The sequence below is a fragment of the Trichechus manatus genome, unplaced genomic scaffold (assembly GCF_000243295.1).
Source record: "Trichechus manatus latirostris isolate Lorelei unplaced genomic scaffold, TriManLat1.0 scaffold00303, whole genome shotgun sequence".
NCBI lineage: Eukaryota > Metazoa > Chordata > Mammalia > Sirenia > Trichechidae > Trichechus > Trichechus manatus.
Genome location: NW_004444239.1, coordinates 873,402 through 891,967, shown reverse-complemented (window position 1 = coordinate 891,967; position 18,566 = coordinate 873,402). Strand labels below are relative to the sequence as shown.

The following is an 18,566-nucleotide window of genomic DNA, read 5'->3' as shown; positions in this document are numbered from 1 at the left end:
CTTATAGGAGTGGTGTGCAGATCGTATTATGTTTTAGCATCAGTATATGGTACATTCAACTTGACGGCAACTGGTAATTTGTGCATAGTGTGTATGTATATGTAGTCTACATATGTGGGAGGTACGCAGGTGACTCTGCAGTGCAGATGTGACAAGGACGGAGCTTTGCAAATTCTCCACTCTACAGAACTTCCTATCAGCGTATGTAAGTAGATGAGAAAAGCAAATACTCCAAGTTGGCCTTTGCTAGACTTCCATTTCTTCTATCTGCCCTGTGTCAGCAAAATGCAGTCCTCGCTTCTCCGAAACTTGAATAATGAGGAGTTCCAGCTTTATTACTCACAGCTTCCTTTTCCTTTCCATTTCATTATCAGAGATGCTTCAGGCCAAGCCTACTATTGTTGATGGTGCCTTTTATTTCAGGGGACAAAAGAATATATGGGCAAGCAAAAGGCTGATTTATATAGCCTTTTTATGAAAATAGAAAATTCAGACGTGAGAATTGGAAATGGAGGATGTCAGGGTAGGGAAAAACAGTATTCAAAGATCGTTCTTCTTATTAAAGCCAGAAGGAAAAAAATGTGCCCTTGTTAGAATCACTTTAAAATAGGTTTCCTAGGAAAAGGATACAATGAAAATGTTGAAGGGATTAAGTAGAACCCACAGAGAATTTTAGGGGGAGAATGCATCCTTAAAACAACACCTTAAAGTGAGAAAAAAAAATTACAGAATAACCCTTACCCCATGTGTTCTCTCTGAAAGAGAAGCTGTGGACCTGACATGGAATAGAGCTAATGAGTCCATCACTGTGAGTCTCGTCATGCAGGAGGAATGCTAAATAATCAGATGCAATATACACACTAAGAACAAGATGGAACGTCTGTTAATTGTCCAGGTTGGCAAACAGCAAAGTGGTAATTGTTTTCCAAATGGAATTCTGTCTTGTAAACAGAATTGGCAAGTACTTTCCCCATCTGTGGATCATTATATTGGCATTTCCAGCTTGCTAAGGCATTTATACTGTTTTCCCCTTACCTTTTTCTCCAAGATGGTCCAGAGACACAGAGTTCGGCCCATTGCTAGAGCAAAATCATCAGGATCTTTACCACCACCTCATGGATGAGCTCAAGATGTCTTCTTGAAGGACCGACTGTTTCTTTGATGCTTTCTTGTCAAATGGGCAAAGATCCTGAAATTGGTCACCACCTCACCTAGGAATTTAACCCTCTAAAAAGATGCATTTACAGGCCTTTATGTGCATAGGGTGTGGCAGATTTGAAAATGCAGTGTGCTACAGAACCTATAGACTCCTCTGAAATCAAGCAATGAGCGTCAGCTAGAGCTGATAGCAATGTCACCACATATTAGCCAGTGCACCCTAAACCTCTGAGAAAATGGCTGCATAGACAAAGGTGGATTCATGGTGTCTGTTCTAAATATGAACCCTACGTTCCCTGTCTTCAGTGATCTTCAGTGAGTGGATAGAAGGGAAGAATACTGTTTAGCATTTCTCTTCGTTCATGTGGTTCATTTTTTTTTTTTAAGCTGAATTAAAATAGTTTAAGCTCTTTATGGAACCAGATACTATTTTAGACTTTTATTTGAATTTCTTTATGCTGCAACATCATATATGTGTGTGTGTGTGTATATTTTATACCTCAGTATAATAATCCCAGGAATAACCTAGCTAGCATTTCTTACAAAATTGGAGGAGGCATTTTTGAAGTTATAGAACATCTACTTCCTAGTAGCTCTCTTTTTACCTTCTAGTTTTAAGCTACTATTTTCCATGCTTCCCCAAGGTTTATGCTATTGTGTTTTGTTTTTAAAGTGTAGGCCCCAGGAGAGAGTGGTAAGAAAGGAGGAAAGCCATTTCTCATTACTATCAGCAATCCTATATTTGAAAATATCCAGGGATTAGGAGCAAGGGTGATGAGTTAGAGCAATGGGCTGCCTATGGTAAGAAAAAGTAAACTAACACAAAACCTTTCTTATTCCTTTTGAAATGCTACAGAAGCAAATCAGCGCTGTAGGATCTTCTCTCTGTACCCTGCGCTCTCTGTTTCAAATGACCTTGAGACAGGGGAGGATGTCAGTGATGACCATTCTATGTCTAAGTCATAGAACTCAGAGTCAAGGTAAGCCTGCAAGACTGAACGCATTTTAGACACTGGAAATACAGAATTAAATATGCACGTGTTCACACGTGTCTCTGCCTCAGTCTACAGTAGTAAAGTCAGTCTCTTGAGTGGTCACTATCACCACAGAAGGTTTGTCAGAGAGGAAGGCAGTGACCGTAGCTGCCTGGTCTCCTGGGCTGGGTCAAGGGAATAGATGCTGTGGTAGATGCAGGTACTTTCCAAAAAAGAAATGGCAAAAAAAAAAAAAAGAAAAGAAAAGAGGAAGAGAATGACCAAAATTAAAAGATAGGAGAGATAATAGAAGAAACAAATTTTAAACTAAAAGAGTATCAGGTGACCCTGAAGTTTTTCAGATGAAATATTCCCGCTTACACTCGCTCACAGTGTGTTGCAAGTCAATGTCATTTCTAAAGGAACTGTCCAAATTGTCTGGATACTCCTTTTCCTTCATGTGGTTAGTGCGAGGTGACTGCTTGTGCTGGTACAGGAGTCGGGTCATGATGCCGATGACGCAACAGATGACGAAGATCACCACTGCTATCACGCCTGCAGAGAAAGGGAGAGGGGAGAGAGAACGAAAGCATCACAAATCATCTGATCAAGAGACACAATTCAGTCTAGACACAGACGAACTGAAGAGGAAAATAACAAAATAAATAACTATATAAGCAAATAAACTCTGCCAAATGCCCAGAAATAAAGACCAGTCTTTAATTACCAGAAACCCTCCTAATTTCAGACTAGCTGTGGAGGAAGCCAGAGTCCCTGGGTGGTGCAATCGGTTAACACACTTGACTGCTAACCAAAAGGTTGGCAGTTTGAGTCCACCAGGAGACACCTCAGAAGAAAGGCCTGTTGGTCTACTTCCAAAACCTAAGCCCTTGAAAACCCTTCATCTGACATATATGGGGCTGACAGGAGTCCGAGGTAAGTCAACAGCAATTGCTTTTTTTGTTGTTGTTTGTTTGCTTTGGATGGAGAAACCCAGGTAAAATCACAGAAGGGTTAATTCAATAGAATGATAACGTCATCATATAAAGATGGAATTGAACTAGCAATGGATTGCTTAGTAAAGTACTTCAAGACTTGCTTTAAAGCGTGTGTCAGAATGGCTTGTAATGAACACATTTTCTTGTCACCTTGCAAGTAAGTATTTTTGAATTACTTAAGAATCCTAGAAAACAATATTTACATATTTCACATCCCATGCATGTTCTCTTACTGCCAATTTGTTTATTTATTTATTTTTTTCCCTAGGAAAACAAAAAAATGTTTTGTTAATAATGAAATGCTTGCTAAACATTTATGGAATTTCCACACTGCTCTGCACTCAGAGATGGTTGGCTTCTGCCCTTGAGGAACTCAGAGATGACTGAGACGGCCAACATATGCCCAGCTGTGTCACATTTCCGCCTGACTGGACTGCATGTGGTTTGACTGGTTCTGCTTTGCAAGTTGCCCTTGCTGACTCGAAGGTTTCACCCCGACCTTTGCCAGAAAGACTCTTCGGACTCAGTGAGCAAAGTCAGCCAACGGATGGTAAAAATATGGACACTGGAGAATGTGCCTATGTAAGTTCTTTGATAGTAAAATATTTGAGAAGTATTTATTATATTTAATAATTTTATTTCTAATAATCTGTATATTTTGCTGTATTTTCCTAAGTCGAATGGATATGGAGGAAAAAAAAAACTTTTTGGACACTGCATTATGATTTGCATAAGCATGAACATTTGAGAGTTAAATATATTGAATATATATCTTTCATTTATTTTTGGTAGCATCAGGGCCATGATTAAGATTGCTTACTTTCTAGAAGGCAGGAAGGGACAGAAAAGCTGGTAACAGGGAACTCAAGGTTGAGAAAGGACAATGTTGACATGTAGTGGAGTTGTTAACCATTGTCATAAAACAATATACGTACTGTTTAATGAGAAACTATTTGTTTTATAAACCTTCATCTAAAGTACAATAAAATAAAATATATTAATAAAAAAGTTGTTTACTTTTTCATATTTCTAAATTATTATGGGACATTTGCCCCAACTGTTTTAGAACGTGGCAGATTAAAACCACTTAAGTAAACAAGCATATAAATACACTGGAAGGTAGTGAGCGCAACTCCTAGGAGTGGGCTGCAGCTTTAAGAGAGGAAATACAGAACCAGTTTCTACTCCTTTGATGCATTCAGGGTTGGAGGCTGTACCAACCTCCTGGAACTTTCCCGTGGGGTCAAGACGACTTTCCTACTCTTGAAAACTCATAGAAGCATGTAAATTGGTGGGAGAAAGTCAGCAGTCACAAAAGCTTTTTCTGTGTGTGTCAAATGGAAAATTACAGGAAGAAAACCGGCAGTAAATTCTTTGCCATATTTCTTTACGCCAAAGGAAAATCAAGCTGGACTGTCTTTCCTGTAGCAGAAATTCAGGTGAGACGTTTAAAGACCTTCTTAAGAAAAGGTGGTGGTTTTCTTTCCTTTCAGTCTGTTTGTATTGGCCCATCTCTCTGCTCCTGTATTCATTGCACTTCCGCTCTCAGGACGCTCCACTAGCTCTGTTGCTGTCTGTTTATCCATCCCTTCCCTGTATCCCTGTACCCTACCACAGGGCCTGACCCTTACCTGATGTTCATTAAATGTAAGTTAAATGAATGGGCATTGCAGAGTTTTAAACGGAGATCTCCATCTGGCACGGATCAGTTAATCTAGGCTGCCAGAAGCAGGAATGGCGGCACCTGCTAGGGTTATGTTTCTCAGCTGGAAATGCATTTAGATTGTCACAGGCATCTTACTTAAACCAGGTTTTGGAGTCACTCTGTGTTGTAAGAAAAATCAAGTTACTCCAGGCAGCAGCCAAGCTGGTGCAGAATAATGAGGGGTGAGATTCAGAGGCAATGAGAGACTGGAAAAGCTAGGGAGGCTGGGAGAGGAAGTCGAGCTCACAGCAGAGCAGACAAGATCTGCATCTGTAACCACATGTGCTGCTGGATTTAAGACGGAAGTCCTGTGGGCTTCACCCTGCTCGTTAGATCTAAGCCAAATCATTTGGTTGAGAAACTCGACAGGAGTGCAGCTTCACCCATCTGTCTGCCCCCAACATGGCTTCCTCCCCACATGCAGTCTTAGTGGTTTGCTGGGCTTGTGCTTTAGGAGAACTGACAACTGGAGGAGATGCACAGGATGTGGCTGCCTGTCTGCAAGTAAATGCTCCAGCTGTTGACTCAGTTCTCAGCTGCCTGATGGATAAGGGGTGAGATGCGTTTGTGAAGCTGTGGTGCTGGGGGAGAGGGCTCCTTCGATCATGCGGCAGACATGTCTATTCATGAAAAGGCTCGTGGTGCTGCAGATAATGTTGGGCCCTGGGTGCTGGATAACCACAACTAAGGGAGGCTTCAGATGCCTTTCTGCAAAGCAGAGGATCACTTATGTCTTTTTCTACTTTGGGCAGCAAAGAATGGTTTACCTCCAATGACGGCCGAATCACTTCGAACTGCATTGGTGAGTGGTTCCCGCTCATCTGTCTTCCCAAAAGAATCTGAAAGGAGTCAAAGACACAAACCTTCATTCTCACTCATGATACCAGGAGTTAGTATACAGTGTGGAGATGAAATGAACATCTATGAGTTAGGCCAGGTGTTTGCAAAGAGTTATGGGCTGGCATTTTGAAAGGAACTCAAACTCACGCTAATAGAAAGCATCTGAAGTACTCTGCTTCCACCCAATAGTCCTCTAATTCTGTTAGCTTATATGTAACTTGTAGGATAAGGAGCTGAATCATGATGGTGGCACCCTGCCCATGTGCCTTTAGCCTCTCCCTGAAGTTCCATGCTGCTTTGCCAGTTTCTATTCATTATCTGAAGCCTTCCTTAATTGATGGCTTCTTACTTCAAGATGTGTCGCTCTCCTTGAGAGCGCTCTTTAGGTGCAAGAAGATACTAAATCCATTGACAAGGAAGTGTGAACCTGATAGAGAATTAACACCCCTGGGAACAACCCTCACTGTGTATTAACATATGTGGTATGTATGTACTATTTATAAGAGAGAGTACCACATTTGAAGGCACATAGACCTGGTTTGAATCTGGTTGGTCTGGTGACATTGAGCAAAATAAATAAGTAACAATTTTCACACTTATTAAAAGAAGAGTAATGATACCCACATGTATGCATATAATGCACAAAAAATTTTCAGTACTTGGTGGCTACCACACATTTAATAAATATTAGCCATCACTATTATTGTAAAATTTAATCCTCAGGAAATGGTCACAACAGGAGTATGACTTTTCCCATTTCATTGATAAAGAAACTGGATTGGAACCATTTACTAACTTGTCCAAATTCGTACAGCTCATCTGTGGCAGAACGTGGATTCAAACCAAAGTCATCCAACTGCCACACTCATTATTATACTTCCTATTAGACTTCACTATTGCCCATAAAAACACCAAAATCAGTGAAGAGCAGGCAGTAAAAGAACTCCATCTCTTTTCTTTGCTCGTAATTAATTACCTATTTGGCAATTCACTATGCACTACCTTGTGACATCATTAGCGTGGTCATGTGTCATTTAAATTGTCTCATCTGTAAAATAGGAAACACATCTCCACTTCATATGGTTTTGTAATAATTATACAAACTAATAATTTTTATAATGGTCTCTGACACAATGAATGTCCTTAATAATCTTGTTTCTTTATATTTGTTTTTTATAACACTTCTTTATAAATATTGAAATCTTAACAATTCATCAGGATTCAGATTGTGGTTTTTTTGTTTTTTTGTTTCTTCTTACTCCGACCTATAGTTATTTCTCCTTATTTAATCCATGTACCACTTTTAATATTGGAAACAAATATCATTTTGATTTTCACCCAGATTTCTCCGTTCTTGACATATGTTGAAAATGTCATGTTGATACCTATGTACCCAGTTTATTAATTCTAATGCTTTACTATTTATTTAGCTCCAAATAAAGCCTTCAGCTCTGATAAGATGACAGCTTCAGTAAAATGACTACAAAAACCATGTCTATATCCATGCTTGATGAGCACCATCCTGCAAAATAGCCCTCAGGGTAGTTGTTCGTTTATTTCAATCAGCTGCCTCTTTTAACAGCGTGTCTAAATTGCCTTAAACCATCCTTTAGTTTTAACCACCAATTGTACTCCCCCCCCCACAAAAAGGGAGGAATGACTCAGCTAAATGTTTTACCACAGATATATGTTATGGAACAATATTGACTCTTTAAAGATGAATTTGATTTCTTAATGGTCAAATATTACAGGGAACCAAGTAGTCTTCAAAGAGTGATGACTTGTGCACAATTTATGATAGTGAAAAGATTATACTCTGTTCTCTTCAAGTGCTTCAAAAGAAGAATTCTCAAACTGTTTGAAATACTAGAATATCAAAAGCAAGAGTAGCATTCATTAAGATATGTATGTATGCGTCATACAATTATGTTCTTAAAAAGACAAAAGTCAATCGCATTACAACAGTCATCCCTACACCATAAACATTTGTCTGGAGTACAGTCTCCAGTTATGGAGATCAGTTGTTAACAGGACTTAAGTGCTTTACTTTACCTTGTTTCATGTCCAAAGGGCAGATTCTAGCATTTTGTAGGAACTCATAATTTTTGAAATATAATATACTTCCACACATGCAACTGATCACATATCCATGGTGAGTTTCCCATGATTACTAAACATGCTAAACGCCACCGGGAAATCACAACTCTACATACCTAGTTTGCTTTTTAACAGCTTTCTGCCTTCTGAATCCTGCAAACTCCTCCCCAGGCAATTTCACATGATCAAATTTTCTGTCAATCTATCACCATTTTGAGAAAAAAATCACCATAAACTAAAGCACTTTTGTGACAATGGGGTTTCAACACCTACCACCAGGGTTCTCAGTGTATGTTGGGGGGATGGAAATTGTAGAGCAATACCAGAGTAACCTGAAGACTTTAATAAAATTCTCAGATCTAGCCTCCTTGTGACCAGTTTGCCCAAACTCCATGTCATAAAAGTATTAGCAGTAGAATCAGAACAAAGCCTGTATTCTGTATATTTAGAAATAGCTTCACAGAAACAAACAAACCAAAAAAACACACCTGGTGAGGCCTTTCACCCATATAAAAGCCACTTCAAAACATAATCAGGGGTATCCTGGGAAGATTGGCAATGTAAACAGGTCATTGTTCTGACCCTCCCCCAAAATACAACAAGATATACAACAAGGAAACAGGCTTAGCTCTGAGGGAATCTGAACTGAGCAAAGGACAGTAGCAAGGAACTGCAGACAAGCAAGAATGAACAATGAATTGCATACGGTAGGAAAATCACTTCTTCCTCCATCCCTACCCTCCCCCCAACCACGTGAGCTGCTGTAAAATGGGCAAATGGCCCCAGCAGAAGAGCCCGCCTCCTTAACCACCATACCCTCTGCCTGTACAAAGAGAAAGAACCTCAAGCTTCTGCTCTAAAATTAACAAGGCTGATCTCCCTAGGGGTTTGTTTGGAGCATACCAGCCCCTTCCCTCACCCAGTAACTGCCAGATGCCAGGCTGCTGCAAATTGCTATAGAAGCCCCACTCGAGTGAAGCCTGCCCCAATAGTCAGCAGTAGTAAAGGAAATAGTTGAAGAAAGCTTAAGACACACAAAGATCAAATAACCAAACGTCAGAAGTACATCATTTCTTATAGGTAATTATAGTGAACGTAAATGAACTAAATGTTCTGATCAAAAGACAGACAGTGGCACAATGGATTAAAAAAAAAAAAAAAAAAGATCCAACTATATGCTATTTACCAGAGACCAGCCTTAGACCCAAGGACACAAATAGGTGGAAAGTAAAAGGATGGTAAAAAATATTCCTTGTAAATAAAAACCAAGGGAGCTGGGGGTGGCAATCTTAATATCAGACAAAGTGGACTTTAAGACAAAATCTGTTAGAAGAGATAAAGATGGACATTATATAATGATAAAAGTGTTAATTCATCTGGAAGATTTAACAATCATAAATATAAATGCACTCAACATTGGAGGACCTAAATATATAAAGCAAACACTGATATAATTGAAGGGAGAAATAGATAGCACTACAAAAACAGTTGGGAACTTCAATATACCACTTTCAGTATTGGAAAGAACATCTAGGAAGAAAATCAACAAGAAAACAGAGGACCTGAATGACACTGTAAACCAAATAGACTTAACACTCATAAACAGAACAATTCACTCAACAATAGAATAATATACATTCTACTCTAGTGCACATGGATCATTCTCTATGATCACCCACATGTTAGGTCACAAAACAAGTCTCAATAAATTTTAAAAGACTGAAATCATACAAAGTATTTTCTCTGACCACAGTGGAGTGGAACTAGAAAAAAATAATAGAAAAAGAAAAATACACAACCATATGGAAATTAAATAACACACTATTAAACTATCAATGGGTCGAGGAAGAAACCAAAAGAGAAAAATACAAATCACTTAGAGTCAAATGAAAATGAAAGCATAGCATACTGAAACCTATGGGATAAAGCAAAGGCAGTACTCAGAGGGAAACTTAGAGGGAACAGCAAAAGACAAAATAAACGGCAACTCATAAAAATTAAAACTTTTGTTCATCGAAAGACTTTGCCAAAACAGTAAAAAGAATAGCTACCAACTGGGAGAATATCTTCAGAAACTATATATCTGATAAGAATCTAATAACCAAAAATGCATATAAAACTGTGATAACTTTACAACAAAAAGACAAATAATCCAATCAAAAATGAGCAAAGGACTTGAATAGACATTTCACCAAAGAAGATATTCAAATGGCTACCAAACACATGAAAACATGCTCAAAGTCATTAGCCATCAGAGAGCAGCAAATTGAAATCACAATGACATACCATTTAACTCTCACTAGAATGGTTAAGTGAGGTGAAACAAACAAACAAAAACAGAAAATAAGAAATGTTGGCAAGATGTGGGGAAATTGGGACCCTTCTCTGTTGGTGGTGGGAATGCAAAATGATACAGGCATTGTGAAAAGCAGTGTGGCAGTTCCTTAAAAAAAAAAAAAAAAAAAAAACCTAAAAATAGAGCTACCATATAACCCAGCAATTCCACTGTTAGAAAAATACCCAAGGGACTTGAAAGCAGTCATACAAACAGACATATTTATACCAATATTCATTGCAGTACTATTTAAAATAGACAAAAGTGGAAACAACCTAAATGCACATCCAAGGATGGATGTATAAACAAAATGTGGTACGTACATACATACAGCCAGACAGAGAAATGAAGTCTTGATCTATGCTACAACATGCACAGAACTTGAAGACATTATGCTGAGTGAAATAATTTAATCACAAAAGGTCAAGTATTGTATGAACTCACTTATATAAAAAGACAAGAATGGGCAAATGTATACAGAGTAATGTTCATTGGTGATTACCAGGGGTGGGAGGGAGGAGGAAAGGGGGGTTTATTGCTTATGGATCACTGAGTTTAGGGTTATGGTGATGGAAAAATCACGTCGATTAAGGGTAGGGCTGCACAGCTGATAATGTAATTGTTGTCAATAAGTGGAACACCTGTAAAAAGTTGAATTGGCAAAAGTCATCGGATGTATTTACAGCAACAAAAAAGAGCAGCTACTGAGGGTGCTTATGTACAACCAAATACTTCATAAGATTTGTTTTCTTAGTTTGGAGGTCTAGGGTCATGATATCTTAAGACATCAGAGTTAATTGGCCTAAAATATGTTTAGTGCTTCTGTTCTACCTCCTGGTTGGCTGTGTAGTGCCTAGGGTCTTACAAGCTTGCAAGTATACCATCCAAGGTACAAGAATTGGTATCTATTTACCTGGAGTAACAGAAGTAACAGTAACAGTAACAGAAGGAGAGTCAGAATAAGAGGAGGAAATGGAATATGTAGATAATTGCCTACATGAACAACTGCCTCCTTTGCAATGAAAGCAGAAGAACTGGATGGTGCCGGGTACCATTACTGAATGTTTTGATCAAAGATTCTATAGAAGAATCCTAATCAACAGGGGGAAATACAGAATAGAATTTCAAATTCTAAGGGAATCCAGACTTATTGGAGCTGTGGAGGCTGGATGAACACCCAAAACTATTGCCCTGAGATAATCTTTAAACCCTACACCTTAAATCAGTAATACCCCTAAAGTCTTCTTGAAACCAAACAATAGTTTAACTAGTAAAGAATGTCTGCCATGAGCGTTCTGCTTTTTTAAGAACTAAGAACTATCTATATGAGATCAAACTGACCACAGCAATTTGAGAGATTAGATAGGAAATGTAGGGATTAGTGAGTTTGTTAATGAGTGAGCAACAATTCAGAAAAGGAGAGTGAGAATGTTTACACAGCTTGAAGAATGTAATAAATGTCACTAAATTGTACATGTAGAAATTGTTGAATTGGTATATGTTCTTCTATGTATATTCTCAACAACAAAAATAAATAAATAAAATAAATTTTGAAAACTTTCAGAATACACATTTTAATATTATTTTTGTACATATATAATAAAAACATTTTGATGTCTCAGTTTTATCTCAGGATTATGGTTACAAAGAATAAGATAAAAATATATTTTAGATAGTTGGAAAGCAAAATAAAATCTTGCACAGAATTTTGCTCCAAATGCAGTGTTGTTAGAATTTCCTATTTTTAAAAAGGAGTGATATTAATAACAAATTATAATATTGGTTCAGCAATCAGCTTGCCTCTCTGGCTCTAAACTCTCCAGTCCTCAAAGCAGTAGTCACTTAAACAGTTGTGACATATATACACATACACCCACAATCCCTGGGTGGTGCAGCAGTTAAGCACTCGACTAGTAGTTGAAAGTTTGGTGGTTCAAACCCATTCAGAGGCTCCTTGGAAGACAGGCCTATACATTTGCCTCCAAAAGTTAGTCTTGAAAACCCTACGGAGATGGAATAGAAGCACTAACCATGTTATTAGGCCAATTAACTGGGATGTCCCAGGAAAACGTGACCCTAAACCTTCAAATCAAGGAATCAAATTCCATGAGAGTTTTGGTTGTACATAAGCAGCCTCAGCAGCTACCTTTTTTTTTTTTTGGTTATTGTTGTAAATATGTCTATCACACAACTTTTGTCAATTCAACTTTTTAAGTCTTCTTAAAATCAAACAATAGTTTAACTTAACTAGTAAAAAATGTCTGCCTTGAGGCTTATGCTATTTTTAGAACTGTCTACATGGGATCAAACTGACAACAGCAAGTCAAAAGATTAGATAAGATCCTTTAGGGAGCAGTGGATTTATGTTAATGGGGAAGGAACAACCGAAAAAAGGAGAGCGAGAATGGTTGCACAATTCAAAGAATGTAATCAATGTCACTGAACTGTATGTGTAGAAAATGTTGAATTGGTGTATGTTCTGCTGTGTATGTTCTCAACAACAACAACAATGACAAAACAAATAAAATTTAAAAACAAAAAACAAAACCCTATGGAGCAGTTTTACTATGCACACATGGGATTACCATGAGTTGGAATCAACTTGATGACAACTAAAAACAATAACGTATGTATATATAACTACATATAACCATATGTAACTATATAAAACTGCATATATATATATAAAACTATAGATAACTATATAAAATATATGTGCAAGTGTTAATACCAACGACTCATCATATAAAAACAAAATTACATTAGAATATGTATAAAATATCACTCAGGAGAAAGAAGTCATAATTCTTAACCACCGGTAATCATACAAGTTAAGGAACTGGGTAATGTCAACCAACCTTTTAATCCGGAAGTCTCTAAAAGACACCAAAGCTAGTGCTAGTGAGAGAAGGTTCATTAATCAATCTCTTAGTTATTTTTCTCTTTTATGTACCTGATGAGGAATGCACCGTGGTTACTGCATTTATGTCCGAATCCATCATGAAGCCACAGCTAGATTCTGTCAAGGTCCCTTGGACAGTCACAGGTGCAATGGTGGCATGGCGCAGGGCCGCCTTCAGTGGAGCTATGTGATTGTACTGTACTGAAGACAGGCATCCAACAAAACCCAAGGTGTTTGCTTTGGCAACTTCTGGATCCAATCCAAGATTCTCTGAACATGAAAGACAAGCAGACATTATTTTATTCAAACTCTATTGAGTCCTCTTACTGTCTAAAATTACACAGATCACCTTATTATTCTCTGTATAAAGAAAATCTTCCCCATCTCCCTTTATTTACTATACACAAAGCTTACCCTCACTACAAATGCCAATATATCAGACATATATCATAGAAAACTTCTAGGGCCATACTTTCTTTGAAACAAACAAAAATAAGATTTCAAACTCCAGTATTTTATCCAAGTATTATATGAACTGTAATATAAACTTAATAAATCTTCTCTATACAGAAATTTATGAATTTATATCATCTCCATCAGTATTTATGGATGTTGGTGATTTGTACAAGCATACTACAATGGTCACTACAAAAATTTACTCGAAAATTTATCAAGAAAAAACAATGAGAAGAGACAGAGAAGTTAGAAGTCAAACAAATTCTCTCAGATGTTTATCATGTTTATTATTTTATTTTTATTTTTTCCCATACAAAAATTTGTACATACGTTGTTATGTGACCCTAATTGCTCTCCCCATACTGTGACAGCACACTCCTCCTTTCTACCCCTGATTCCCCATGTCCATTCCACCAGCTCCTAACTCTCTCTGCCTTCCCATCTCACCTCTGGACACAAGCTGCCCGTTTTGTCTCTTGTATCTACTTGAGCTAAGAGGCACACTCCTCACAAGTATCACTTTATGTCCTACAGTCCCGTCCAATCCCTGTCTGAAGACTTGGCCTTGGAAATTGTTTTAGTTCTGGGATGACAGAGAATCCAGGGGCCATGCTTTCTGGGGTACCTCCAGTCTCCGTAAGACCATTAAGTCTGGTCTTCTTACTAGAATTTGAGTTCTGCACCCCACATTTCTCCTGCTCCATCTGGGACTCTCTGTTGTGTTCCCTGTCAGGGCAGTCATTGGTGGTAACCGGGCACCATCTAGTTCTTCTGGTCTCAGACTGATGTCATGTTTATTATTTTAAGCATCCTCTAAAGACTGGCCCATCTAGTCAATATTTCTACCTGCTTCTGTCCTGATTGATGAGGATGGGTTTTCCACGACAGAGATCAACCTCCCAAATTATCTTTGAGAATTTATAAAAGATGAAGATACAAAGATTTGGAAATCACAGCAAGACCAGTTGTCTCATTTTCTTCAAAAATAATTTATATTCAGATTACTCAGTAACTATTTCTTTCCTTTAAACAAGGATGGTTTGAACAAGTTGCTGGGATGCAGTTATATATTACTGAGTGATCACAATGTAATGCATAACGGACCCTGTTTTCTTAAGCTGTAATAGCTTTAACATACCTCGATGGTTCAAATGGTTATTTGTTTATAATAATATGTTTATTTTCAGGAAAGAATGGGGCTTTCCTATCCACCAGCGTAGATCATAATTTAATTTTATTCATAAATGGACAAAGAGTGCTTCTATTATCTCCAAACATGTACTATGTTGAAAAAAAAGATATGTGATGATGAGAACATGGAAGAAAATGAGAAACTAACATCGATTAATGATGTCTTTTCTAATGTATGCCCTCATTTTAACGCCCCTCCTAAACTCTCAGGCAAACGTCACCAAAATCTCATTCCTCTCTTCACAAACAAAATAATACAGAAGCTATGTGTATTAGTTTTATATGGCAAATTTTTTGGCTTAAAACAACACAAATTTATTATCTTGAAGTTCTGTAGAAGTCCAACATAGCTAACACTGGGCTAAAAATCAAGATGTTAGTAGGACTTCATTTCTTCTGAAGGCCCTAGGGGTAATCTATTTCCTTGTCTTTTCCACCTCCTAGAGGCCACCTACATTCTTGACTCACAGTCTCTTTCCATCATCTTCAAAGCCAGCAATGTTCCATCTCTCTGTGTCTTTCTTCCATAGTCACATCTACTTATGACTCTCTTCTTCTGCCTCTCTTCCACTTTTTAGAATCCTTGTACTACACTGGCCCAACCTAGAAGATTGAGGATAATCTCTCTATTTTAACATTAACTGATTAGCAACCTTAATTTCCATTTGCCATGTAAATTAACATATTTACAGGTTATGGGTATTAAGATGTAGATATCTTTGTGAGTCATTAGCCTACCTACAACATCATGTCTGAGGTTTTGTAAAGACTTTCCAGGTGATGATAATGAAAATCCAATAGCTATATGAACTGACACTCCGCCTTAAATGTAAAACAACATTGAGATGAGGGAAGAAGCTTCTACCTCCCAAATATTGAAATAAATATCCTACAGCCGTGGTACATATTTTTTCACTTACTCATGAGAGGATTACATATATTTATTTCTTATTATGACCTAAAAATGGCTATGTTCCATAAGAAAATTATCATACATTATTACAGAACAGTCTGCCAGATTTTTAAGGTTCTATTTTTCTGGGTGGCACTGGAACTCAGCTAAAATTCAGAATATACTTTAGTTACTGGTTGGTAGTTATCAAGGGGTAGAGTTAGAGGTCAGAAATACTTAGAGAGAGAGGCAGAAGAAAAGAGAAAGGGATCATAATCTGGCACGAAGGGTTTTGTTTTGTTTTTTAATACTTTATTGTGTTTTTCGTGAAGGTTTACACAGCAGTTTAGGTTCCCATTCAACAATCTGCACACAAGTTGTCCAGTGACATTGGTTACATTCTTCATAATGTGTAAACACTCTTATTATTTCTGTTCTGGTTCCATTCGGCATGAAGATTTTGCGTTGTAGGATTACATAGCAGTAGTAAATGACATATCGTTGTAGCTATGCCTTAAGGGTCTAACTCAAAAGTGCTAGACTGCATCCCCAGAACTCAGTTGGAAAGAAGCCTACTTCAGTGCCAAGGTCTTTAGAGAGCATCTCTATAGTGACTGCCACAAACACAAGCCCCAGGTACAAGCATAGGCACACAGATAAATCAGGTGAAATGCCAGAAAATGACATTCTCTCCTTAAAGGAAGAAATGTTTTGAGTAAGTCTTATCTCCAGGGAAGTGTGTTTATACTAGATGGATAATAAAGATCAAACTTTGAGGTATTTTTTAAAAGAAATGAGAGAATAAGTATCCCTGGTATGAGAAAATACTCTCAATATGAGTCCTGATAGAATGATTTCTCAGATTCCTACATGGATGGAGAGGAAAAAAAAGTTGGAATGATACTGAATTATTTTTTCTTCTTCTATATTGTTGGATAATATTTGGTAGGGGATAAATCTTCAGCAAAATTTTTAAAAAGCTGTAAAAATGTCAATATCCACCGTTTATCATTTATCTACTATATAACATCGTAATCATTGTTAGTAAGTATTATTTATATTCCCCTCAAATGTTCTTCCTAATATACGTTATTGTTACCCAAAATTTACAGATGGGGAAGCTGAGATTCAGGGAAATGAAATGACATGCCAGAGATGGTGTGCAGAGCTGAGGATTAAACCCAGGACTTTGTGACTTTAAATGTCTAACATTTTATCTAAGCTATGCTGCCTCCCTAAACACCCTCCAAAAACTCATAGAGTAACATAATTTTACATAAATTAGCTAAGAGGAAAGAGGTTGCAAAAACTAGGGAAAGCACGAGTTATTTTGGTTGAATGCTTTATAGAATTCATTAAATTCTGTATTATGTTAAAGACTTACTGCATTTCCTAATCCATTTTGTTCTGTTTTTAAGTTACAATTGCATTAGATACATAAGAAGTCAGAGGGTGGAACTATTTTATGTGCTGAGCTAGAGAAAGAATACTGAAGACAAACTTAACCGTGAATGTGGCTATTCAGGAGGTGATGTAGTAAGAACACACCTAAAGGCCCATCACTGGAAAATAGCTCTGCCTCCCTTTCCCCAGGCTTTTCTACTGATGTCTAACGGTCCCATCCAAACAAGGAGAATTACAAAGTCTCTTTTCATAACATGTACCATCACCTTGAGAAACTACATGCATCTCATGTATTTACAAAGAAAAATCTATGGCATTCCCAAGCTTTCTTGTTTGAAACTGACTTAGTTTCTCCTTCTCAATACACTTTAAAAATCATGGAAATACAGCATGTGAGGTACTTTGAATTCTAGCACACTGTTCTCAGTGATGTAAAAGCAGCATGGTAGGCCAAAAAGCACAGGCTGGAGGTTAGACATAACTGAGTTGATGAGTAAGGCCCTTGTACATTTGACCCATGAGCGACCCATCAGTGTTTTCTCATCAGTGAGGGTCAATTTGGACAGCTGTAAAATACTGATAATAATACCCTCCTTGTGAATTGTCATGCAAATAAATATAATAGTATAAGTATGATTCTCATCTCAGTGACCATAGTTGCACTGACTATTACTATTATTCCCCAGTTGGCACAAATGGTTAAGCACTTAGCTACTAACCAAAAGGTTGGTGATATGAATCCACCCAGAGGTACCTCGGAAGAAGGCCTGGTAATCTACTTCCAAAAAATCAGCCATGAGTCGGACCTGACTGGATGTCAACCGTTTTTTTATTATGACAATGATGATGGTTAACGATTGTTATTTTTATCATATTTTACTCCTACTTCTTCATCAGTTCCAAACTTCTTTTTCCTTCAACAGGCCCAAGTAATAGCACATTCATACAAGAGAACTAAGATAGAAATGCAGATCTGATTGTTCTGAAGTCTTCCACTAAATTTTCACTTCTTACTGACTCACAATTGACTAAAAGTAGTACTCAAACTTTGACCCAGTTATTTAACTTATTACAGATTAACTTCTTCAGGCATTTTTAAACTTGACTTTCTACATTTATTTGCAAACACCCTGTTCTTCTGAGTAAAGCTATGCTCTCCATGAAACCAAGTGGATTCTGTGATGCCAAGCAAAGTAGTACAGAAAGAATTTAAATGCACAAATGTGCAACACTTCACAAAGTCACACTTGTTTGACATGAAGAAAGTGATAGAGCCGATCCAGACTAATTTCATGCATGCAATATATTTTTTTTCCTTCTGGATATTAAAAAAAAGAAAAAGATCAACTATTTGCTAAAAAGATATATTCCTTTAGGATACAACATGACATTTGCTATATGTCAAAAGCCATTTATGACATTTGAATCCTGACATGTCCAAATACAAGTCATGGAGACCCATACAACTTGGGCAAACGAGTAAAATGCCATGCCAAGATAAAATATAAATGATGAAAACCAATGTTAATGGAAGGTGAGAGCAGTACATGGAAATGAGGAGTTTTTTTTATTCCCCCTCCGGAGTCCACTGTGGCCTTCAGGTAACAAAGAAAC

The 18,566-nt window shown here is 37.5% G+C and overlaps 1 protein-coding gene across 1 annotated transcript in view; it reads right to left on the bottom strand.

Moving 5' to 3' along the window:
* Positions 1–2,490: 2,490 nt before the first annotated feature.
* CNTNAP5 (contactin associated protein family member 5) overlaps positions 2,491–18,566 on the bottom strand; it is a gene marked incomplete at its 5' end in the record, with an annotated part of 853,982 nt that continues 837,906 nt past the window's right edge. The window contains 3 exons of the mRNA XM_004390491.3: positions 2,491–2,687; positions 5,603–5,674; positions 13,061–13,279. Coding sequence (XP_004390548.3) covers positions 2,491–2,687; positions 5,603–5,674; positions 13,061–13,279 — 488 coding nt within the window. The remainder of the gene's footprint in view (positions 2,688–5,602; positions 5,675–13,060; positions 13,280–18,566) is intronic.